Below are 26,901 nucleotides of genomic sequence, written 5' to 3'. Positions count from 1 at the left end.
ATTACACTGCTCTCCTCTCCTTAGGCAGAAAGAAAGCTGGCTGCTGCTGCTGCTGCTGCTGCTTTGGTGGAGGAAAGTATAAAACAAGTTTAGTGAGTGGAAAGTGAAGTCCAAAAAGGCATAAACTTAAGACCTTCAATGTAATAAATTTTGAATGTGCAGGAAGTGAGACCAGACCGGGTTCGGTTGGTCGTAGTATCGTGGCGTCGCGCCCACGTCGCCAACTTCCTTCCATCCTGGAACTCTGTTGCGTGTATTTATGTGTCGTATACTAGGGCGACTTTTTAGTCCTCGTCCGTCAGTCGTGTTCAGGTGCAGAAGGAGAGAAAGAGCATGCAATCTGCACAAATTTGTTTACGCGAGAAGAGAACGAGACAACCACCACCACCCAAATCGTATCGTGTGGGTTCTCTGGTCACGTCGTCCTCAAATGTTCATGACCAGGCAGGTAGAGATCCGTGCGTCCAATTCTTTTGTACATAATCTCGCCTACTTTTCTTTTCCACCACGACGAACGACGACCGCAACCACGAAAAATCTGGGCATTGTTGTCCCCCACAAAGGAACGAAACGAAATCAAGTGGTTTATTTAGTAGCGTTGTGAAGCCAGAGCTGCTCGCTTAAAATCGAGTAATAATAATAATAATAATAATGAGCTTGCTTTTTTTGTCCTCCTCCCGATCGCATCACACACAACTATCAGTAGCTGAATCACGATCAGGAATAGAGAGAGAGAGAAGAATGAATAAAACCTCTCGAGAGAAAAATTACCAGAGTCGACTTGCCAGCACCACCTTGGACGAGAACGTCATTCAGCCGTGGAGAAGTTTTGGAGTTGGACAGGCCAGTGGATTGAAGGGCCGGCCTGATTTTAGAAAAAAGTTACGGGTGGCTCTCTATCCAAGCAGCGAAACGTCTTGTCTTATTACTATCATTATGATTATTATCTGTGGCTTGTTGATGTACACCACGTTGTAATGGGAAGAAGACGAAGGAGATCTGCTATGTCTCTGGGCTGCGAACAACCCTCGTAGCACAAAACATACAAAAATTCCTGTGGATTGGATATTATGGAAAACAAAGGCCCATGCATCCATTATTGTAGCAAACGAGAAGGAGCAGTCGACTCTGACTTCAATTATTTCTGTGCCACGATCTTCATGAAAAAGATGAGACCATGTCATGCTGGCTGGCTGGCTCCGATCCTCCCTGCTCCTCCTCCTCCTCCTTCCTCAAATCCTCGTGATGACCATCACAAATAACAAGTGACAGATTGTACGGCGTACTCGCATTAAATAAAAATAAAGGGACCTTGACTCGTACATACGTACAAATGTACATATCCATTTCACGCAAAGTTTGAATAATGAAAAAATTAATTTTGTGGACACGTTAAGAATTTATAAGACCATAAAAGCCAGCTAAACGCCACGACCACGACCACCATCACCAATCCCACTCAAAAACGATGCAATCGCTAGATTCCAAATTGATCTTATCTCTTAGCTTGTAGCATGTAGCAGCTTCGCAGACTTGTTTATTTACGCGAGGGCATCATCATCTCGCGTAATAGGAAGAAGAAGAAGAAGAGGAGCGAATGTGCATTGCATTAAAGCCGCGGCACAAATATGTACATATCTAGCTTTTCATATCTTCAACTTCTTATTCAAATGACCATCTGGCAATTTCGACAATCTTCCAAACATATCTGTGCAATTGTGCTGAGTCGAGTGGTGGTAGGGACGGATAGAAAGCCGCAGTTTGCTGATGGAAATTTGGATAACGTCTTCCAACAAGGATACAATTAGACACGCGAGGGGAAATGTTGCTACTTTTCCACTTTGATACGAAATCTTATCTAATGTTCTTGTACACCCATCATTGCCCAAGGCACATTATCCAGGATTAACTCATCCAGCCCTGTCAATCAGAGAGAGAGAAAGAGAAAAGGGCGAGGATCACGGAGGGACGAATCCTCCAAGATAAACGTGCTGTACGAGTTGAGATGAGAAAATAGGGTTGTGTCACACCCATCAGTCGCCCACCACTCTGTCCGTACCCACTTTTTCCTTTCTGCTACGTGTCCTCCTCCTGACATTTCATGAAACCTCACTCATTCCACTAATTGATTTCGACATTTTTACCAAAATCGCTCTAAAATGCAGGAAGAGAAAAGTAGGTGAAGTTCAATTTGACATTCGATCCATTCTCAAATATTTGCAGAGTGGGACGCATGTAGTGGGCTCCATGACAGATGGGTGAAATAAAGTGAAGGTAGACATGGTGGTGCATCAGAACGGAGTGGTCAGAGAAAAGAGATGCAGATGTTCTGGTCACACACAATCCACTCTGGCCCATTGCACAATTAGTTTGAGAATTAAATGCAGCAGGGATCAAGGAGAGAGAGAGATCGTTGAGTTGAGCTCTGGGAACTTTAAGTACAGTGGATGATTCAACTCCTCTCTGGTTGCTGGCTAGTTGAAATAGTTGAAGAAGTGACAAAAGAGGGATTAAATTCGGAAGAGACATAAGTACAATTCATTGCCAGGGACTTCATTTAAACCAATGGCTCACTGGGTGGATGCAAGTCTAATGCCAACTAATACAGAGTCTTCAGTAGTGCTGTTTTCCGTGGTGGTTGTATCAGGACTGGATCTCTCGTTGTCCAATTATGACTACATCTTGTTGCCTCCTATCTCACCAACCTCGGATTTAGCACGTTCGCTTTCAATATTTTCTAAACATTCATCCCCACCATGCCAGACTTGAATGATTCTATTGTTATCCCACCACCACCATCCATTCCAAAACTGTACTTATCTACATGATGCAATTCCTTCTGCACATTTAATTGATAATGGGAACGCATTTATAACACCAGAGTCAACTTGGACCATAATAATGTCACGCCCGTCTAATGCACTTACAGTTATTTTAATCATTACTGCGAGTAGATATATATATTCGAAGCTGTTGTCCAACAAAAAACCTCCACAATGTTTTTTCTCGAGTTTTTTTTATTTCACCCGAGGAAATGAGAATTGGATCAACGACAAGGCATAAACGTATCCGATGATAATTAGTACACTTTCTTTCTCCCAGTTGGCAAACTTTTTTATAAATTGGTCACGCCAGTAGTTCGGGAATTCACAATTTCGCACGACTTTCACCTCGGTCAATATATCTACACAGAGAAAAGTGAAGACGTGGATAAGAAACAAAGTTCTCGAAACTGTAGCCATCGTAAGAATCGTATCACATTAAGCAAAGTGCTATTTTGTGCTCTGACCAAAAAAAGTTTGCAGGCCTCTCAATAACAATTGACGTGAATATACTTAGGATTAGTTATGTATGGACGCCAACCCAATTCATTTCCACGGGCGAACTAAAAGGAGTGAAGAAAAGCATTTCCTACTAAATAAAGCAATTCTTATGCAATAATTAACTCACTCTGAAATTAATCCAGCTCTATTTGCGATCAAACTCACAATTAAACATGTGAAAGTAAAAACGTAAATACTTTGAAGTAACGGCTGCGATGCAAGAAAATGTTTCAGTTTCACCCAGTCAGACAATTAAATCCAGATGATTCCAACCCCATCAAGTTTTCCTTTTTTATTAGCGTGATATGTAGAGTTTGATTTGCATCCTGCCTGCGTCGAGAAGTGAGAAGTTTAATTTCCTCCGTGGTAGGAGGAAGCATAATAAAAGAGTGAGAGGCTGGGCAAATAAGCAGTCTGATGTGACTTGGAGAACACATTTTGTGATAAAACCCAACCAAGGGTTACTTCACTCCATTTATGACCGTTTGTAATTTAGTTTACCCACAGGATTTATTAGGTTGTTGGAGAATAAGTGAAAATAAGGAGAAGTAAGAAGCCAGCACGTCGTGGAGGAGTGGGAAGAAGTGATCACACAACTCTTGTCAAGTGGTGGTGGAGAGGTGGTCATCTATATGTGGACCGTTTTTCTGGTAAAGACAGAGAATAACCCTCCCAACGCCGTGAGGATTTACGAGCACTGAAAATGTACACTTTCCACATGGAAATGGTGGTGTTTTTGGTGCAAAAATTCGACATGGACGCCATCGAGGCTATATATACTGCTTCCCACACGGATGAAAGCTAATTCTCTAGATAAACTTAGAACCAGATGCTAATAAAGTTGCCATTTGGCACACGTAAAATCTTGGTCGTCGTTGTTTCAAAGTATCCGAAATCTCGAGTTGCTCTCATGGACACGTCATTTCACCATATTTCATCACTTAAGTCCCTAAAAGCCATAACAATCAACCATTACGTTCAAATTGCCACTTTTGTTGCTGCTGACATTGGCAAGTTCGCATTTTCGAGATCTAAACTAAAACCCCTCCTCCGCTATCTATCTGTTCTCCCACTTTTCGGACACCACCACCATTTCCACACTTTGTTCTCCATCCATCCATCCATCCATCCTCGCGAGTTTATCCCGACCCACTCCTCGTGGTCGTGGTGGGTTGGCACGTCGAGGTTTTAATGAAAAAATTGAAAAATGAAGTAAATCTCGTTTCTCCAAAATCTCACTAAACTTGACATTTATCTTAGCATGCCGGCAGCATTAACTTTAATCTAGAGTGCCAATCAAAGATTCAAGGTTCCACTTCTCATACCACGACACGTTTCAAATCATACAAAGCATCCGACGTCAACTTCGTTTGGAATGACAGAATTTTGAGGATCAATACCGGTTTTGCCATTACAATTGGATATTCACCAACCAAACCTATGTACCTTTGGCACGTATGTAAAGTGAACTCTATGGCTCGCATGCGAATTAAATTATTTTGGGGTGGACCAAACTCGTGTGCATATAGTTTACCAAGAAACTCTACGCCTTGCGATAAGTTTGAGCGACATGAGAAAGGAGTCGCATACCGTGGCACAATAACTTGTTGTTACTATTGTGAAAGTATCCTCAGCATGATTTTGGTTTACTTGGTTCATTAGGTGTTTGGAGACGAGGAAAGGAGATAATTTCCTCCTTCTTCTCCGGTATGGATGCGGCTTATTAAAATTTAAACACCACATCGGTCCGAACAGCAGGAGACTTCGCATCTCATCAAGTCCTGAATTATGACTGTGTGGCGTAGTATAGAGAATACATTTTGGTAACAGCAACCCAACCACCACTCTTTATCACGGATGAAATTCTGAGGATGAAGGGGAAGATTTTGGATGAAATGAAAATGCTCATTTTAAGTTGACTGGTTCTTCATTTTAGCCATCGGCCTACATGCATCCGAAGATAAGTACATACAGATACATGGTTCAGCTGCCGTCTCGTCGCCTTTCACTGCTCGACACAGGCGTTCAGTTGGGCCTCGTACTTTGCGGGTATGATGGATTGCCGCATTTTTGACGGAAGAGGTAAATATTGTGAAGGTAAACGGTACCGGAGGAGGAGCAGTTCGTGATATGATCTCTGGCGATGATCGCTCTCACAAAGCCCTGGAGGGAATTAAACGTAATAATTGAATTCAGAGTGAAAGGGTGCTGTGTTGACCGACTGGATTATGTTGCACCACTTGAGCCCAAGGAGAAAAACACACAAACTTGGTTCACATATAGCGAGTAGCATTTAGCATCATGGCCATCAGACTGGAAAGCTTTCACGTGTTTGAGCACACAGCCCCCTGACTGAAGCCATCCTGTAACCACCCCAACTTCCACGTAAGCTATATCTGTGCCGAGTCATCTTCATCTCATTCTTGCCTAACCCCCACGAAACCAAAACCATCTCCGGATCATCATTGCTTCAACACTTCATCCAAGCTCGGCGCAGCAGATGAGTCGACTGTTTTGCTACGTGTTCAACATTTCAACCACTGCTTTACCAGCGGATCATTTACTTTGAAAAACCTGCAAATACTTACAACTGACAAAAACAGATTGCAAATGAACATAGCACTTCAGCACGCGCAATAACTGCACATAAATGGCGAATATTTCATCAAAAGGTAAACATAAACTGGACTCGTTTGTTTACTTTGATTCGAGTAAATGTGCCTTCTTTTTCTCCCATAGCGTGATGAGAATGCAGTTTTCGGCAAAAATATTATATGTGCAGTTTGCTAAAAAATCTTGGCTGAAATGTGGCCCACCTTGAGATGTGTAGAGATGGATAGATGGTGGCGATAAGAGATGCCAGATGAACAAATCTTTTTTGAAACGTGGTGGTAAATCAGTTTATATATTCTTCCAGACTATGACCAACAACAAACAACAACACATTTATTTCGAGATATTTCCTTTCAGGGGATGGAATGCGGCATGATGACGTAAGAAAGACGTTCAATTTTATGCTTCGTAGGTATTTTGAGACTTTAATACTATCGCTTGGGAGCAATAAAGGGTAATAAACTGGCTAAAAAATAAATAAAATATAGGTGGAATATATGTGCTTACGACATCTGGAGTGTATTTGGCATCTAGATGAGAGATGCAAACGATAATGCATAATTGCTGTCAGAAGAAAGCAATTAATTCGTCATAAATAATTATCCAGGAATGAGCGTGTGTCTCTCACTGTCAATCTGTCTCAACAATAATAATAATTTCAGGTTCTCCTTGTTTCCCAATGGTCGTCGTGGTTGGATGAAGCATCACTAATTTCATTACATTCGCATCGAGCTATCCATCTCATCATCCAACTTTCTTATTCAGCCAAACTCATGAATGAATATTGTATGCACTTTGTCGTCGGCAAATACAGACTTTTCGACTTGAAGAATGATGTCAATTAATAAGGAACTTGTACCCTTTTGTTTGAAAGATGCCACGAGGGCCACATAGCTCAAGTAATGCTCTCATGAGACGACGTCCATCCATTCATATTTAATAATACAGACGTCGTGCAGTGTGAAGTAACTTTTCGACCAAGGAATTTAAACGCTCACAATATTGCCCGCGTCGTCGTCGCCGTTAATTAAAAAGTATTCTAAATTTGCTAATGGGCTGGTGGTGGTGGTGCTAAATAAGGAAAAAAGTGTTGACTTTAGCCTCGAGATCTGGTGAGTTATATCGCCGAGTCAGTGGGCAGTAGTTGTGCGAAGCAGTAGAGGAATCACCTACAGCTCTTCTGCAGAGTTTGGAAGGGACAGGAGAGATTTATTGCGTTGAATTCAAACGTACGTAATAATTTTTGCGTGAGTTCATACACGTTGGCCACGAAGCAGAAAAGAATATGGGATGGCATGAGATAGACGTATTGAGAATGAAACAGCAGGGAAAGAAGACGAAGACGGCAGTTAATATTCTTTGAAAGCCCTCCAATTCTCTCCTGCCAGGAGGAGAGAGATTCTTCCACACCGTGCCAACCGACCAAGTCAAAAAGTGCTTGATCACAATTCATAATTTCTTCTTTTCATTATTAATGTCTTGCCAGCCCATTTCTCCTCCAACCACACACAGAGAGATGCCAACACTTTTGTGTACCGATTAATTAATACACTGGCTCCACGCTCAAACGAGTTTCGGGCCGTGTACATGAATGCAAAAATGTGTTTATTTCTTTTTTTCCTCGCTTCTTCTTGTTAACTGACTGACAATAGGTTTTTCTCACCCGGGTTGTCCCACCCTGTTGACTAATGATCCCTCCGGTGTCGGAGATTAAGTCGAGTCAATACTTGAAAAGATTTATGTGATATTTTGCCCTGCTATGATTTTACGCCGCATTTTTCTAGGGCACGAGTGACATACGGGTACCTCTTGCAGGAGAGATAAATTGACACCAGGGCTCCGAGATCATGGCAGTTTTCTCTGTCCACACGTTCCAGTGGGTTGTCTGGCTGTGATGCATGGTGGAGGAGGAAGTTGTCATATGTTCCAGGACGACGAGGAGGAGGATACAGGCAAGAAACGCTTTATTCTTTACACGGGAATGAATATGTGACAGAGAAGAAAAAGACGGTTGCTTCTCTCTTCCTCGCTGTCAAAGGAGTGCAGCAACATTTCTGAGAGAGAGCTGATGGTGCAAGTGGCACAAATACTCTAATCCCGTACGTTCATCCTTTCCTTGCTTTCTCCAAACTCAGTCAGCCTGCCTGCCTCCCACTTTCACTTTCGCTCCCCGTCCGTCCGTCCGAGATAAAGGCAACATTTGAGAGAGAAAGACGGACACAGATAAGTGAGACATAGCCGGGCCGGATTACCCGATCCTCCTCTTCATCAAGTTGGCTCTCTCTCTTTCTTCCCCGACTGAAAAAGGTGGGACCACCCCATCAGCCACTTCCAACCTATTCATCCGAAAAAGAGAAAAATCCTCCTTGCTGAAAATCTGGTCCGAGATCTATTTCCTTCTCTCCCTCTCTCTGTATCCATATTCCAGGCTGGACATTGCAACACTTACTCACTCAAGAAACGACCCATCTGGTCACAAGGATTTCTAAAAAAAGGAGTGCAACAATTCGGTCGGGGTAGAATTCTGTGCTTTCTCTTTCCGAGGTTAAGCCAAGGCGCCTTCTCGGTGCAGCTGGAGTCCTTGCCGTCTTAAGTGAAATGCGAGGAGGGAACGCGTTACCAGGTCTCTGGCCAAGCTCCAAGAGAAACTGCGCTCCCCACACCCACCAACCAACTACCGTCGAGTTTTATTCATTTTCCAACCTTAAGCCCCCACTACTAACCACACACAGAAGAAACCGAGACGAAGTCTAATCCCCGATTTCTCCTCAGAAAGTGAGGAACATATCGAAATCTAATCAGTTGCATGTTTCCCTCAGCCACATTTCTTGGACGGATGCATGCATGGATTGAATAAGTGCAGCTGCTGTTGCGTTTCTCCTACAATTCTTTTCGCTTATATTTTGATATGAGAAAAGCGTATCGTTTACACGATGCATACGAGATGCGAAGAAGAAGGAGGGTCGATTTCGATTTGATTATTAAACAGTTTGGATTGAATCAGAAGAGAGAGAGAGAAAAAAAACTTGCTTCTTCGTGCGGTCCATTTGATCACTTAAAATCTCATGTAAGCTAATAGCCTTCCAATTTGGGGAGAAGATGAACCTATTCAATGAATGATGCCACACACATGCATGCTCATCAATTGAAATGCGAAGGGTGCCCTGGTACTGGTGAGAGTCAGCATGTAACACAAGCTGCCATACATTTGGATATTATTGCAACTCTTCTTTTGGTGAATAAATCTCGGCACTTAGTAACATCCAAGTAAAGTCAGTGAACTGGATGAATAGATGAGAGGCGAAGGCGAGGAAAAAAGAAGACGAAGGAACTTGTTTTTATTTATCCATTAATTTAATTGTGTTTGGACGCTGTTTGATGGGACGTGGCGGCAGCCGTTTTTGGAGGAAATCCGAACGTGTAATCAAAATCCGGCGTGTGATGATGTTCCTACGTTGGTAGCAGTTTCCTATACAAATGTGTAGCTGGTAGCTCCTTGCATGGTCAAGGAAGTGACGGGGAATGTGACGAAATTGAATATCTACCCAAGAAAGTTTGGAAGGATGACACTGCAACTTATTGTACGTACACATACAATGCTGCCTGTTATGAAGTAAACACTTGGGGACACTTGGTGAGAAGAACGACACGTGATTGCTTGCTTGGTCGTTTTCTAGCAGTAGATAATTTTTTATGCTCTCTTGTGCTGACTTTGCTTATCGTATTTAGTAGGAGAAGATAAGTTGATTGGTGCGTGCTAAGGAGGACCAGAGCCATGCAGAGAGATTGCTACTCGACAATAAAATGATAGTGTTTCCTCAACGCCGCTATATTTGGCAGTGTTAAGGAACAACGTGTAGTCGTATTACTTGGATGCGTCGTCGTCGTCCTCGTCGTCGTCGGCTATCAAACTATCAACGGGGTGCGAACAAGTCCTTTAACGCACCAGTTTCGCCCTCTCCTTTCCTCTCTTCGGCCGTTATGGGTCCCGAGGCGGCAGTACCCACTTATTTCCTTTTCAGTCTCATTTTTCTCGAGATCTCCAATGACGACGTGGCTCCATCCACTCCATTTACTTTTATAACAAGACCAACACCCGTTCGGATGGAAATTTGCTCGCTGCATTAGAGAAGACCACGACTAACCAAATCATGCGTTCTTTTGGATGCCAACAAACAACACCTTCTCCGTCATCTCAACGAGGAAGGAGGATGGCCACGCCACTCACTAAAATCAAAACCCTGCCATTTTCAAGTCCGCACTTTGTTAAGATCTTCACATGAATGACGTTACGTGAGTAAGGACACAGATTGGTTACAGCACTAACCTGCTGGTCATCAGACGACCACCGGCTCATCATCGGTTTATATTCCGCGAGAAAGATTCGGTGATCCTATTTTACCCGAATACGAGCGTATGTATTTGCATCTTATCTTGAAAATTGGTTTCCCCCAGAAGAAATAAGCGTTCATATGTGCACTTAATACGTATGAGTATCTTACACCCTTTTATTTCAAGGAACCATTGTCATCATCATCCAACTATTTCTATTCAACCGTGGAGCAAGGAGAGACGAGTCCAGTCCTGATAAGACAGTTATCTCACCACTAACTCGCGAGACTTGCAACAATGGAGAAGTCACCATAATAAAACTCAACCTGTTTCCTTATCAGTCACCACTCATCCAGCATTTTCTTTTCAAATCGGAGCAGCAGCAGGAGAAGAAAGAAGAAAGCATTGAATCCTTGTCCCTGACTTCCATCAAGGAAGGACAAACAACAACAGGAGCATGAGGCATATAAAGGAAATTGTTATATCAAATGTGTGTGTACATATTTCCTCAATCGGGGTGTTATAAAATGCCCACGCTCAAGTAGGGAAATGAAATTGAATTGGCTCATTTGCATGCGTAGAATAGCCAGTAACGACACCATAACTTAAGATATGTGGGCTGATGAATGAGCAAGATTCCTATTTCAATTGTAAGAGCTGCCTCCGTCTATTTATTTAAAATCCTCTTTTCCTTGTAAATTTTCTTAAGTTTTTGACTTCATAAATACTGTAAACTGTAATAAGTTAAGTCCCCATTTGTCAAAAAATAATGGCAGAGGAAAAAGCAATCAGTGACCAGGCAATCAGTGCCCATTGTCTCCCATTATTACGCACGCTTTATCATACAGGGTAAAACTGGATCCGATGTTGGGCATTGGACGGTATTTTCTGTTAGAAAACTGTCTAAAGGAGGAAGGAAGCTATTACATAACGGAATAAATAAGGTGCCAGAAAGAATCTTGGTCGCTTAATGCAAATTAATATGACGTTTTTAGTTTTAGTAACTTAAGTGGAGCCAAACTGCATAAAGAAGCCGAGGTTTATGTTCGTCGTAGCTCAAAAAATTTGCCGAATAGTAATAAGTGACGACAAATAATGGACGACGACGGCGACAATAAGGCTTCCAGATATATGAACAAATAGATTAAACAGACTTGGCCTTGCAATTTAGTCCAAGATTCATAGATCGGAGTCCTCTGTACTTCAGAGTAACAGTACATTTAGCTGGAGGCCCGAGTACACGACAAACCTCGTAGTACTTGGAGTACACACTTTTGCGGGGGACGAAAGGCCTCCGATCTATGACAAATTTCTGCTGAGTGGTTACAACTGGATTGAATTGGATTAGAGTCGGTCGAGTGTATGGTAACTTGGTACGTTTAAATCTCTCTCTCTGGGCGAAATGTGAATGTCTTTTCAAAGTAAATAAATAATTATTGGACATGTTTATCCCGTTGAAAGGGTGATGGTTGGTTAAGGACAACAAATAATACGACCAAGTTGGTTACTCTCTGCTTCTGCTGCTGGTTTGGTTCAGCTCAAGTGGCAGCGTGTTGTTGGTTGTCGTCGTGTCGTAATAATGTAGTCAATTGAATGAGATTCATGATGATGACGACGACGACGACGACGGGATGAAGAGAGCGAAGACAGACAGCGAGGAGGCATTTGAAGCGTATGCATTTATATTGAAAAAGTTACAACTTACATTCTTTCCAACGAGGCCAGATCTTGAAAGGAGCCCTTCTCCACGGTATGAATCTCGTTATCGGACAATTGTCTAATGAAATAAAATAGTCAAAATGAAATATGTTTCTCTCAGACGTTGCTATATTGTCTGAAAGTTAATTCAATCAAAACTTTCAGTCCATTTTCCTCCTCGAATTGTTCAAGTCAAGCCAAGCACGAGCAGCGTACACACAACTCTGCATGCATAAGTAACTACGAGTGTAAGTACCATTTATCTGTCTATCTGGAGCAGTCCATCTACTTAGCAGTGCTGCATCGAATCACACAAATCTTTTCATTCAAAAGAAGCAGCAGCAGCACTCTCGCACAATTTGTTGTAACTTGTACGAAATAAATGTCGCCCAACTTTAAATTGAATATTTCAAAGCAGCAGAGAAGACGAGGCTCCCCCAGCTTTACTCCTCCGCTCTTTATTCCTTTCACATTGTCACACCACATTAACAGGACGAACAACTGGTGTGCCCTAATGTATGCAAATATGCCTAAAATATCCTCGACTTATGTAATATGTAATTGTGACGCTGGCTGACTAAAAGTAAAACCTTTCAGCTTGGAAAACTCGTCATTTCTTCATAAATATCTAACTGCGTGCATAGTAATGACGAGATTAGAGAATCATACGAACCTTGGCAGACAATAAAATTCCATCTACTTACTCGCACAACAACAACAAAGAACAAGAGAAAATTGCACTGACTGCTCGTTTGACAACGTACAAATGTATTACACACAAAGTAAATAAGTCCACTGCTAAATACTTACATTACTCGCAATGATCCAAGTCCGGCGAAATCCGAGAGGCGAATCATGGTCAGGTTATTTCCTTGAAGTTCTCTAAAAAATGAATAAAAAATACAAATTTATGAGATACTTTAATCAAACGAGTTGGATTAAGTTTTTAGACTTTGGGTGCGCAATTTAGATGCAGATTGTGTAGAGTGTGGGTCCCATTTATGTATTTGTATGTATGCTGGGACATTGAGAGAATGTGGTTTTTTACAGCTTTGACATCGTTCTCAGGTAACACAGAAAAAATGCCTGTCAGTTTAAGAATGTGACCATCGTGTCAAATTATTACTTTACTTGCCAGACCACCGTCATGCTGATGGTGGTGTGGTCACCGCACTTCGGGTTAATTTTATGACGACACTCGTCATCATCGTCAGCCTCCAATTTCCTTTCAAATTCAGGTTTTTGATTGACAGGTTGGAAACTAGTGGATATTGTTCCTTCCCTTCTTCTGGAAACCATAAACGCAAACCCGCAACGACAACGGTTCTTTCTCAATATGAACTTGGTTTGGGCCACGACGAAGCATGTACATACAAAAACTTCCATAACCACCCCAAGCAATTAGCCGCATTAATAAGGAAGAGGGGGCAATGAAGCTTGTCAACAACTTGGCAGTGTCTCTTTGGTTGTTGCCCATATTTTATCGTATTTTATTATCTCTGGCCCATCAACCATCACAATTCACAGGGGCAGACGGGACCAAATTCATTTATCCACTCGTTCTCACTTAAGTAAGTAGGAGGAAGAAACGACAGCCTTTTTATGATGATGCCCACTTTAGTTCGTATATAGCAATGTTTCATCTTTAAAGTTTTGCCCTTAATAGTGTGTGAAATTTGCAATTACCACCACCAACTTAATCTCCGTCGTCTTCTCGCTCAATCAATTATGAACAAAATAACAGGACAGCATCAAAAATTCATGCAATTATCAAGTGCAGTGATGGAAGTTGGAGGAGTGATCTCATGCGGTGCAATTCAATCACCTTGAGCCGAGTTTTGTAAATGACTCGACAGAAATATTGGACCTTCGGATACTTAGAAGACAAAATGTCTTATAAATTCCAGCAGGGTCGTAAAGATGTTGTTGTTGATGTTATTAGTCTACCTCTCTCGAGTTGACGACGATGCTCGCCTTATTAAATTCTGGAGAAACGACGACGTAATTTCAAGCATTTGAGTCAAACTTGAACTTGACGACTGGATCTATCCATCCATTTTCGGCCGGTAACAACCGAGGAAACATCCCCAAGATGCCAAGAGGCACGTTAATAAACTGTTGTTGAGCCTGGAATCCGTTATCCCTCCAACCAAATCCTTATCACCATTTACCACCCAATTTCAGTACATTCTTCGAAACTTAAATTTACCTGATGAATTGCTGCTGTTGGTGGAAAACGCTTAGCAATTATAATCAAGAATAAGCTCTGTACATGTGTAAGTTACGGCGAGAGTGAGTATTTTTTCCATAAATCAATACTGCCATCAAACCCCTCACGACGCTACCTTGTTGCTTATCGAGTTTCACTCCGTGGTGTAATGAGCACATGTAAATAGTTGGTATTATTTGTATAAGTTATACCATAACCAGTTGTTAACTCGAATGGTGAATAAAATCAATTGATGATGCGAGTTCCAAGTTACTTATTGCCTGTCTATCGTGCTATTACTTCCAAAAAAGTCGTGAACAATGAGACTCATCAAATTCTGCCAGATTCTATTATGAAAACCTGTTACTCGTCGTAATTTCTTCTTCTTGATTGAACAAGTTTCTATATCCTCGCTGTTTAAATGTTTTGCCAACTACTTTATGTTTTCATTCTTTTATTATAGGGCTCAATCAGTCAAAAAATCAGGCACGACACTGGAATTAAGTAATGTGCGTAAAAATTGCCAAACCCAAAAACTTGTAAATTTTTATTAAACTTGTATCGTCCATTCAAAAATTAGTAGGAGTATAAAACGATCAATCCTCGTTACAAATTTTACAGCGTTCCTCTGTCTCGTATTGATCCGACCCTGCTACAAACTGTCGAAATACTTACGACTAGTACATACACACTGCGGTTTGACAAATCGTCATCATCATCACAATTCTGCTCGCTAGTTAACCCGTGGTGTGAAAGAGCCTTCTGTTTGCTCTAAATCAACACCACGAATTTGACTCGACTTGACCTGAGGAGAAAAGTCAGCGAGACATAATGTGTAAAAAGGTGGCTGGTAATGAGAATAGGGGAAATAAATGAATGCTTTATTGTGCGCCACATCGCTTGCCAATTCATGACACGAATGCCGAGGTGTTTCCTCACATGCTTTTCGGGACAAAGGGTTCGGTTTTGGGCGCACGTTGGCATATTGATGATAGCTGCAGGAGCGGGAGCGGTGTGTGTTGTGTGTTTGGTGCTCAAAGTGCATTAAGAAAGTAATCCATTGATGATACGATGGCATGGCGGCGGTGGTTCAGATGTGGAGCTAACTCTGAAGCTATTCAAGTTTATTTCTCCTAAAAGAGACTACTTTCACATTTTACTCTGCTTCGGCACGAAAGGTCCCAAAACAGTTTGCTGCTTTATGGGGGAAAAGGACAACGGAGGAGAGGACGGGGTTCTGCTAATGTCTTGAGGAGCCAAACTACAACTACCTTCAACTACTCTCGAATAGAGCAACAATGTCGACCCAACCTGGCAACCTCTCTATTTTTGCTTGTCTAGCTTAAGAAAAGTTTGCAAAAGTCTGTGCGCCTCGCTGTGTGGCCCAAGAAGACGAGGAGGACGACGGCGAAGAAAGCGTGCCGAGTTAATGGGACACTTCATCAATAGTGCATGGAGTTTCCAGGCAGAGTACACAAACTCTTCCATTTTTAACGTTTCTTCCATGTGGCATGCTATTACGGAATGATCTGGGTATGGATAGTAATTGGCAATCCGTTCCTTTTTAAACCCGGGGATTAATATCAAAACGGCATAATAAATGAAAGTTGATAAGGTAAGATTCCCCGTTAACTTTGAAAGGCTTGAAAATGTTCGTCAGAATATTATCTACTCGGCTGGCCTGTGGTTTTGGCTTTCAGCGTGTATGCATATGTACACAGTGTGCATGCATTAATATTCTGTCGAAATTAAACCGAGGTCAGCGTACATATCTACTACTTTCATAAGTAATTTGATGTTTCTTGGTTCCTCACGCAGCGAGTTAAAGGCTTAAAACGTTGTTGAAACGTCTCGTTAGCTGGCCGAGTCGGGTTTTGAAGGAATAAGTGATTGGACCTCGTCGTCGGCAAAGTAAGTCTCACTAAGAAAGCAATGAATGAAATGGTTGAGACGGAAAACTAATTTAAATCAGGCTTTCACTCAACCAGTGTTCTCTTCTTCTCCTCCCCGAGGAGTGACATGAAATCCCTTTTTCGTGATCTTATTTCCCATCCACTCAATCTCCCGTCTCCAGTGCCCTTCTGTCTCTTATCAATTTGTTGTCTTTGCCACCCAGACTAATAAGTGCTGTTTGTGCACTCCTATTGTCCTTCCTCCTGGCTCCTCCACTTTACTACTTACTTCTTCAGCTATTACGACATCGCACCCCTCCCTCCTCAAACAATGCCACTTTCTCCTCAAGTTTACACTTCTATCTCTCACTCTCCTCTGCAACTCCTACGTATTTGGGGCACCACGCCACCACCACCACCATTTCAACCAGTGGAGCTCAGGTGCTGATGGGTGAGAGAAAGAGAGTTACGCATTAAAGTGAGTGAGAAGGTGGTAAACTTCTTCTCTGTTTCTACTCGTATTTCAATTGGAATTACGAGCCCTGTATAATTAAATTGCTCCAATAGATCAACCCAGCATTTACGGATTAGATAAGAAGAAGAAGAAGAACCGTTTCTCCAGTCGTCAGTGATGAAGGGAGATGCGAAAGCTGGGGATATCTGGCGAAGAAGTACTGATGCCAAGAAATTAGTTGGATCCCTATTTGATAAAACATTCCTCCACAACTTATATACGTACTTATGTACTCCCCACTCAAACAATTCGCCCGTACAACAAGAATACACACACGCAGAGAGAAAGAGCTCTACATTTCAGCAGCCGTTTGTTTAAACTGCTGCCTGGCTGGCGTGTGGCCTCACCCGAATGTAATTAAAGAAATAGGGGATCGGAATGTAGACAAGTGTTCAGAGGAATTCATGAGAGAATGGATGATCCGAGTAGAAATTGCGACATTACTTCATTAGCCGCCCTCGTCCCTAGTTCGCTCGTATGGTATGTTGGCTTATCATTAGAGGTACAGAAAAGAGAGTCGGCCACTCGTTGATGTTGCGGAAGAAAAAGTAAATTGGGAATTGGGAGCGTGTGCATGTACGTAACTGGCTCACTCAATATGGCGAATGATTGCAAAGCACGCCATTTAATGGGTTGATATGAACGGATGAAAGAAAAAGTAGAGTGAGTGCGTGAGAACGGCATGTTGAACAACGCAATTTTGCCTGCTCTATTTTATGTAGACCAGGCAAATAAGTGAATGAGTTTGGATCGATGGGTGTGAATGTGTAAAAGTAAAAGTGTTTGGCTTGTTGAAAATGGGGAGAAATCGGATCGAGGGAAATTATTATTATTGCGGTGTTATTTCTTTACAACTTCTTCCTCCTCCTCCGTACTCATTTCGCTATTAAAGCGCGATGGGTCCGTGTATGGATATGTGTTGCATAAATGGAGAAGAATGGGGATTAGGTGGATGAAACAGAGCGGAGGAAATTAATGGGTTCGGTAGAAAGAGAGAAAGAGGGTGACTGATACTCTCTTTCTCCGGGGTGTGTGTGGCAGTTATTGGAGCAGTTAAGTTTATTAAGGTTGTGATGGGAAGATGAGAGGGAGAGAGTGAATCAATGTCCCTCTTGGATGAATGTGCATGGAGGGGAAGGAATGCATGCAGAAACGAGAGAAAATGGTGAAAGGAGAAGATGACTCACATTTTCTCCACGTTGCGTGGAATGCCTTTGGGGACGGAGCTCAGCCCTCGCTCGGAACAGTCGACTTGCAAGTTGTAACATTGGCACTCCTTGGGACAGCTCCCCAGAATCTCGTTGTTCAGTCCGGACGAGGTCACAAAGACCAGCACTGCCACCAAGAGCACCATCGTTATCTTCTGCACACTTCGCAACATCCGGTCCGCCGCGTAGAGGGTGGACAGGCCTCGGGTGTCCATCAGGACCATGATCCTAGGACTGGGTGACGAAGCGGAGGAAGGGTTGATTAATGAGCTCGCGCCCATCTTCAGCCCCCACCAGTTGTCAACAATGTATTTACAATGCCACCACCGAGGAGTCGGGTTGGCTATTCTTCTTCTGTCGTCGTTTTCCGCGTCGTAGTCCACTTCTTGAGTTGCTCCCCAAATTGTGCTGCCTGCTTCTAGCCCACCACTGGTCACTTTGGCTGAATAAAATCCGCAAGTGCCGAATCACGGCGACTTGCTACTACTACAACACGTCGTATCCAGTCCACTCTCGTACCTCCTGCTCATTGCACGTTTCCTGCTTCCTGTCCAATTCTTCCTCACCGTTAGGAAATAGTCACAGAGGAACGGAGAGCAGGTTTACATATGGTAAGAGATGAGTCTCAAGTATCGTACATATGACACCGCCACAACCGGAATGGACCCAAAGATAATAATAGAATATGAATGAGCAACTAGTATCAGTTTCCGTTCTATCTCTCACTCCAGAGATAAAATAATATGTTTTGTTTGTTTGTTGTGTTCCGGATAACCCGCAGCGTTTGTGCACGAAACCCTCTCTCGTTTCGTCTTGCGGTTCACACAATCATCATCATATTCTCATTATTGAGGTAAAAATTCCCCACTTTCTTGCTGGGGAATTTTATAGCTGCCAAGTAAATTGCATGCACATTATTCTGGTCATTCGTGACGAGCAGCAAGACATGATTATTTTATTATGATCTCTATGCATAAGTGAAGCATCATGATTTCTATATAGCAAATCTCCCACTCTTGGAGTTGTACAACGTTTATCAGCAAAGCCGTGTGTGTATGTACATTGTCCAAAACGTGTTGGTCTTATTTAACTTGGTCCTCCGAGTTGGTTTCTTTCTGGTTAAAAATATGCAGAGAATTTTCCTTGATATCTTATCTGAATCCTGATTGAAAAAAATATGTACACTCGGATATACAGAGAGAGGGACAAGTACTGTTTGCACTGCTAAGCCCTCATCATCTCCTCATCCTAATGCATTTTATCATGTCGTATAAATATATTGTAGTTTCCAACTACACATATTACATACGTAGCTTATCCCCTCTCCAACTCGTACCGTGCTTACAAATGTACACACATGCCCAGCCAACTCGGTTCATCTTGAGATTGACGGTAACTTTCTCACGCTGCTTTGTCCCAATAAAATACTGCCAACCACTTGCTGACTCTCTGAAACCGAGTAAATTGTTTCAGTGGCACTACGGAATTTAATTTACCAGAAAGTCTGCAAGAAAGTGAGAAGAACAAATCTGAGAGACGGGTTGATCCGTCGTCTCGTTGTGTGAGGAAGGGTCATGATTGATCAACAGCCCCAATTTACCCCAGAAACGAGTTGTTGATCTCGTTCTTTTCTGGAAACCACACAACAAACAACAAACCACAGGCAGGAATTTCCCTGCCTGAAGGAGGAGGCAAGAAACTGATACTTGTTTATGAGGCTGTAAATCGTATAAATATATTAACTATCAGTTCAACAAGAGTTGTCAATCGTGTAAAACACTTTGGAAGGCAGCAGGAGATCAGTTTTTATGTTTTCATGAGAAACTATACCATCCACTAACAACACCCTCGTCGTTCCTTGGCCGACTTCTCAGTTAGTAGTTGTTGCATCCCTCGGAGAGAGAAGACCCACAAAATTTCATGCTCGTTATCCATGAAATCATGATTCAAAGTATTGTTGATTGTTGCCCTTTTTTGTCTCTCGGCATTCCTTCGTGTTCTCAACTTACTTCCCACTGGAGAGAAAACAGGTATTTGTTGGTACCAAAGGATTGATTGATGAATAGATTTCTACACAAATCCCATATATTCACAATCCTTCCTTCACCCTCGTCTTTTCCTCCTCTCCGACGAGATCTCTTCCCAACTATGCGAATCCTAAGTGGTTTTTTGTCTTAAGGTGAGATGTTTCTGCAGAACAGCTCCTAGTCTTAAATTCAGCCCGGTTAGTAAGTAGCTGACAATATAGTAAGTAAGCTTAGCTTTAAAGCACACACGGAAGAAGAGTATTTTTTCTGCTCTCTGTTGACACGAGCGAATTCAGAAGTCCCAACAACACAATCACTCACTCCTCACTCTTCAGATTGTCCATCTCTCTACGCGAGAAGAAGAATGATAATGATCTCTCTCTGTTGCATAAGAATAAGCAATAATAATCATATGCACACTGGCTGGCTGTCTGTCTCGATAAGTGAGACACCTCTTCAAATCTCACACATTAAGAAAGATCAAATATTGATATAACGACACTTGTGGTTTCACACTGAGTCTCGCCTGATGATTACTCTGGCAAAGAGAGTTTACAATATTCCTGAGGAACGTGGATCCACCAACACAGTCTCAATTAAGACGAATATCCGATATCCTCCACAACAACAACAGTAATGATCTCAAACGCTGTGGAATAACAAATATCTCAAGTTCTCCGAGACTGAAATTTACCATGAGTTGATTTCTCTCTCTCCCAAACTGAAACTGAGCAGAAACAAGTTTGCAGAACGCACGGAGCCAACTTTTCACGGTGAAATGATGCCGTGCATACACGTACGAAAGCGAGCTTATTCGACGAGAAGGAGAGAAACGACGCTGCTCCTCTTTGAAAGCGGTTCTGTGAGCGACTGAGGTAAAACTGACTGTGGGATCCCAAGAGATAGAGAGAGACGAGAGCACACCAGTTGGCTGGCTGGTTCGCTACCACTATTTGTTAGTTGTACCGTGGAATTGTTGGGGAGAGAGAAATGATATGATGGTGTGGGCACGTTAGAACTTATCCACATTTGTTCCGTTGTTTCTCTTCTGGATTCCTTTTCCAGTCGTCGTCGTCGTCGTCGTCGTCATCGTGTAGTCGCAATGTTTCCAGGTATTACGAACTCGCCTCTGCCTGCCCTACCACCGGGATAGCGATGGAGGGTTTCTTCTTCGCCGTATTTGTTGCTCAGAGGCCAATCTCATGTTTCCATTTCCATTCTGTATAATTTTCCCATCGTCGTCAAAGGTCGCAGGCAGGCAGGCAGGCATACGCGCGATGCGGGGCGGTGGTGCTGCTGGCTCTCTGGAGTCTAGCCTACTCCTGGTTAAATTATGATACGGACTTTGATTGAACATTAATTGAACTCATCCATCCAGAGTTGAGACTGAGATGCATTTCCTTGTGAAAAAAAGTGGTGGTGTTCTCGTATCAAATTGCTGTTGCGAGTGAGACGCGAGTAGTGACTCTTAAAACGATGTACATGACTAATTGGCTGGAGAAGAAGAGACTCGTCTGGAAGAGGAAAATTAAGCTATGTACGACGGTATAAATATATACCAGTCAAGAAATCGAAACAATTCACTGAGGGGTTTAATCAATGTTTGAAATGTGATACGGCTACGAGGAATAATTCAACACCCTTCTGATATCATCCGATCGGATAAAATTCCAAGGTGTAGTGCTCATCAATGTGGCAAAGCCCTGTTTATTACTAATGAGTGTAATAATAATAAACACGGTGGTTTAAAAACAACTCGGATTCCGAGGCCGTCTTCATACATAGAAAAGTAGCTCTTTGTGAGAAGGAAAGAACAAGCCCACTGGCTCAGAAGAATGACTAATATTTATTGTAGTTCAATTGAGTGGTTGCTAACTCGAGGCGAGGAGTTTTGTAAATGCACAGCAAAGTGTATAGCAATTGTGAAAATTGGTTCATTTCACTCTAAAAGTAGTGTAGTAGGATTTTGGCTCAAATGATGCATACCATGCCACGTTCCATCCCACTACTCGAATTTAGGCACAAATTGGTTACACGATTCCGTAAATTTTTACTTCCTAACTGATTTTGTCCTTTGCTTCTACATAAACTTGACCAGATCCAAGTTCATCCTTGAGCCGAATATAAATAAATCCTTTAATACTTCGTTAGTTTGGTTAGACAAAGTTGGGTGCATTTGATTTTCTTGGGTGTAAATATTTCGGAAAAGTAATTCTTTCTTTTTCCAAATGCATGCATGTAAATATGCGGGACGGTGGTGATGGTGGTGGTTTTGTGTTGAGGGCAAAAGGGGAGGAGACGCACATTCTGCTGTTGTTGAACGCTTTCCCTTTCCCATTCCTCAAATACATAATCCTTAACTCTTAACTGTTGTTTCTGTGATGCTTTAGCAGCAGGGGACACGGTTAAAGTGCAGTGTCCGACCTGCATGGAAAAGGTCTCTTTGTTCTATTCATGACTGACGACTGTGTCTCAAACTACTTGAGGAGAAGGAGAAGAAGAAGAAAGAAACTTTGCTGGATTAGAACAACTAGTCGACGCACATATCTGGAAGTAGGAGTAGATGAGCATGAGACTGTGTTTCAGAGTGGACACAAGAATTATAGAGAAGAAAGGACGACGACGACGACGACGACGACCACTTTTTTATTATACAATTGGCTAACATACAAACACGCAACCAATAATAATTCTATGACCAACAAGGAACGAAAGGAATACATAAATGCCTGCTCAACTTTTATACTAAAGAGAATTCAAAGAAATTTAAGCTTAAATTTAAACATGGCGTGTTTATTCTCGGGACGAATTTGGTCGGTTTTAGATTTCAATTTCGTAATGAATAGAATAAGTAAGTAAATGCATGTCTGTACACTAATGGGTTCAGCCAGCTCAGCCAGGCAAGGAAAAGCAAGGATGAGAAAAGAACTTTCAAAATACGGATGAAATAAATCTTTATCATATTTGGAACTCGTATATGTACACATATTTCCGTAAAGATATTTATTAACGTGCATCTTTCCTGGCTTATTACGAGTACAAAATGTTACACAACACACCTATGTACGTGCACATACGAATATACATGCATAAGTTGTCAACTTTACTCGTGCATGGATGCACATTATGATTATATTCGTCCATCCAAAACTCTGTCTCGTCGTCTGTCTTATGTTTTATACTTTGTTTTTTATCTTGGAGTTGATCCTCCTTCAAATTTTTGTGCTTTTGGGCTGTCGTATCAGATAAAATCCCATTTTCTTACAGATTTTATCTCTCGTGATAGAGGTTCAAGTTGAGAATCAAGAGGAAAACCAGCGAATCTCACGTTACTCTGCAGTGTGTGGAATATGACATCTCCGAAAGTAGAAATAACATGACACACATTTTACTCCTGTCAATTATATGAATGTGCTGCTCTCCTTTGCACGAATATTTAGCATTGTGCCAGAATATATTGTCTTTTCCAGTCCATCACCTACAAATGTGCTCTGTCAAACGGGCAAAAAACGCCATAAACGCAAAAATTCATCAAAAGATATGCAATGCGCTGGCTACAAAATAAAATATGTATTACATTCTGCCATTCTGCGGATGGATGTGAGGCCTTAATTTAAGGACCATTTCTCAAGTTTCTGGCTTCAAATTTGAAAATTGAAAAAAATGTTAAGTGAAATGAGATTGAATTGAACAAACGACGAGGCAGTGCTTGTAGAAAGATATTTCCCATTGTTGTCTAACAATGACCCTCATTTACATGTTGATTGGTCATTGAAGCATCACAAACGCGCATCAGTCCTGCCTGGTCCTGGCAACAACGAAGCTATGGTTAGACGACTTTTACGTTGGTTGCTCAAATTGTCATTCCATGAACTGAGAATGAGTCTCAAAAGAGTTACAAGGCAACAAATCAATTGGATTTTTAAATTGGACAACAGCAGTTGGGTCAGTAAGGAGGCTCGATGAACGTACTTGTGTATGTACATATGTATGCACGCATATAATACGCAGCCTTCCCGCTGACTTCGTGAGAACTGTTAAGTAATACCAAACAAAATCTAAAGGAGATTCAATTTCATATATAAAATCTAATTTACTCAATCAATCATGTCCAACAATGCAGGCAAAGTGCTCGCTTTGATTAAACGAAACGAATCCGAGAATATGTAATTATCTTTATGAGAGATGTGGGCAAACTATCGATGCCTTTATGTGGACGTCGTATGATTATGATACCATTGTTGACTTGAGGATGATGATGACTTGCCAACTTTTTCATACATTCGCTTGTGGTGATGAATGTCAGGAGGAAATGGTAAAATTGCAATCAGCGATATGGATGTTAAGCTCGTCTTAACGTTACATGTTCCAATGACTGATATACAATATTGGTATAACAGTTTGTCTAATCCGTAATCCACATTGTGCTAACTTATAGATTGTTGATTGTTCGCTCGTTTTGATTGGAAAGTGAAATTGACCGTTGATTGTGAGTAAGAGCCATTTTTGTCATTAGAGTGCATGGGGCAATTTAAAAAATTAGAATATTTCGAGTAGCTCTTCACGCGAATTGCACATCTTGTCCCGTTATTTACTAATAGTTGAATGTTTATTTTAGAAAGTTATGGCTACACGGAGGTTAAAAGGACATAGCAAAAAGTAATTGAGTTTTGTAAGAGTTTTGAAAACTACAACAAATTTCTGTCCACTTGGAAGCCCAAGACTCTTGTGGCCAAGGTGCGAGGAAAATCCACTACGAAAGGGTTCGGAAGTTACTGAGAAAAGAAATTTTGAATAGCAAGACGTTTGCAACAACAACGCCATGTCACGAGCCGTATAATGGATTCGTGCTGTGAAATCGAGTCTCGATACCTTGCATAAGCCCATAATACGCTCAGTGGCTGGAAACCAGGCGTTCGTGGCGTTGGAGAATTGTGAGTGAAACAAGTCTCGAAATAAATAAAGTTTGTTGAACAAAGAATTATTTTATTTGGGGGTATTGTTGTATGTACGTTTGTATGTATATGGATTGGCGAGGACAAGCAAATATTGGAGGGATTCTCAGACTCACCCTCACGACAAGGAGACGACGAGGAAGTGATTTTGAAAAAGCAGAGCTTCAAGGCATTCTCAAATTCAATTTTCAGTCTTGTTCTCGCATCATTTCCTTTCTTAAACACGCTCGAACGAGCTTCATCTGAAAACCAAACTAAATGCTACTGCTTACTTACTGGCGATGGTATTGCATCAAGGAATGGTGGCATCACTGCAAAAATGAAATGCTTCCACCACTCCCTCCTCCACTCTCGCCTTTATGCAACGTAAATGTTATACATCGTCCAGAAAAACCACCCTTGGTGTGGTTTCTGGCAAGCGAAGTACATCTTCTGCTCACTCCAACTTTCTCTCTCGAATTTCCATTTAACATTCCTCTGCTGCTTTTTCCGATTTTTTCTCTACATAAATGTTGACCTCACAAGTGTATGTAAACTATTTGAGAGGATATATCCATGTTCATTTGTTGCATGGCATGCATGACTATCGGGTCGGATAATTTTACACCAAGATCAACAAAGTTTAAGTATTATTTCGCAAGATCACACACAAAAGATTTTTCAAATATTAAATAAGAAACGCTCAGATAATCTACCACCACCACGACCAAATGTATTACTGACTCTTGGGAGAGAAAGAAGAAGTCCATAATTTCTATTATTACTTTCCCCCCGTTATATCACCCGCATCTGACTCGGACATACTGGCAACACCCATGAAATATTTTATAGCTTTCGGTGTGGTTTCGTAATGATCTATTGAATTGCGACATTGGATCTGGAGCCAACATCCGACCAACTTCTTGTGCCGGGATCGGGAGCTTGCCACATACATATCTCTGCACAGAGGAGGCGAATTCAAGTGAAATGAAAAAGAATAAATGTTGATAAAGGGTCTCTCACGAGCCTTTTTCCTCTTCCTCCTAATAACTGGCTGCTGGATGTCGTGCTTTCTCCTAAATGATTTCAGTTCAGTTTGCCATCCCAAAATCTCATCCCCGTCCAAATCTCTCTGCACTTTGTTTGCGGGTATAATGATAAGAGGAAGCAGAGGAGAAGGAGTGCATTTAAGACCAAGAGGAGGAAAGTCTCAAGAAAACGAAATCTCAAGTCACTGGACTGACTCACCATTTGGATGGATGATTGTTGGTCGGGTGGGTATGAATAGCTCGATGGACCTTCTCAGAGATGGATGGTATTGGTGGTGGAAAAGATACTCAAAACCATGTATGTAGCAAGAGAAAGCAGTGAAAGACTGAAGATTTCCACATCCAAATTCCCAAACCCCCGTCGAGTTGGGAAAAAGAGGGTCCGAGGAGAAAATATGTATAACGCCAGAGTAGCACATTTTTACAAGCGATTCTTCCTTTCTTTCTCCCCATTTATAACAGTTGTGTCTGTCTCGCTTGAGCAACAGTGGCGACTATTAGAACAGCAGCATATTGCTTGAAATTATGGGATAACGATCAAATACTCCTTTAATGCTCCCCAGTTTTGATTCTTTATCATTGTTCCACACCATCAACCCAATAATGTCACGATTCAGTGAAAAGTCAAAGGTCCTTGAGACTTGAGGCTCAACTGCATCAATGAGAACCACGTCCGAGTGAGAGAAATATCTTGAAATCTTTTAGAAATAGTGTCAAATAAAGTGTGAAAAAAGTTGTCCATCTCGCAATTGGATTCTAATATGGTTGTCTAGTTCTTACTTTGTAGGTGAAGGCTTATTAGATGAGTCTACTTAATTATACTTCCTATGTATATACTATGCATTTCATTGCGAATTTATCCTTAGAAGGAAACTTAATTATATTTATTTTACAATAAATACACCCTTTCAAACGTAGGCATTTATGAATAAAAATTTGATGGTTATCTGATGAGCAAGATAATTTGTCAAATATTAATAAAATGCTGTCTATAAATTTTGTAATACGTTACGCTAATTCTACCATGTTAAAAATTGGATGCCCTGGGTCTGACGAGTTATCTACAGAATTTGGATGTCGCCAAATGCGAAAATTACAAGAC

The 26,901-nt window shown here is 41.6% G+C and overlaps 1 protein-coding gene across 2 annotated transcripts in view; it reads right to left on the bottom strand.

Moving 5' to 3' along the window:
* LOC110857956 (protein slit) overlaps positions 1–18,461 on the bottom strand; it is a 53,117-nt gene extending 34,656 nt beyond the window's left edge. For both annotated transcript variants that reach the window (XM_022106566.2, XM_035858406.1), the window contains exons 1-3: positions 17,769–18,461; positions 12,777–12,848; positions 11,974–12,045 (exon numbers count right to left, since the gene is read on the bottom strand). In XM_022106566.2, the coding sequence (XP_021962258.1) occupies positions 11,974–12,045; positions 12,777–12,848; positions 17,769–18,070 (446 nt within the window). In that variant the 5' untranslated portion in view covers positions 18,071–18,461. The remainder of the gene's footprint in view (positions 1–11,973; positions 12,046–12,776; positions 12,849–17,768) is intronic.
* Between the last annotated feature and the right edge of the window lie 8,440 nt (positions 18,462–26,901).

This window comes from Folsomia candida, unplaced genomic scaffold, assembly GCF_002217175.1.
Source record: "Folsomia candida strain VU population unplaced genomic scaffold, ASM221717v1 Fcan01_Sc020, whole genome shotgun sequence".
Taxonomy (NCBI): Eukaryota; Metazoa; Arthropoda; class Collembola; order Entomobryomorpha; family Isotomidae; genus Folsomia; species Folsomia candida.
Note: the sequence above shows the minus strand (reverse complement) of the source record. Positions and strands in the feature narration are given on the sequence as shown.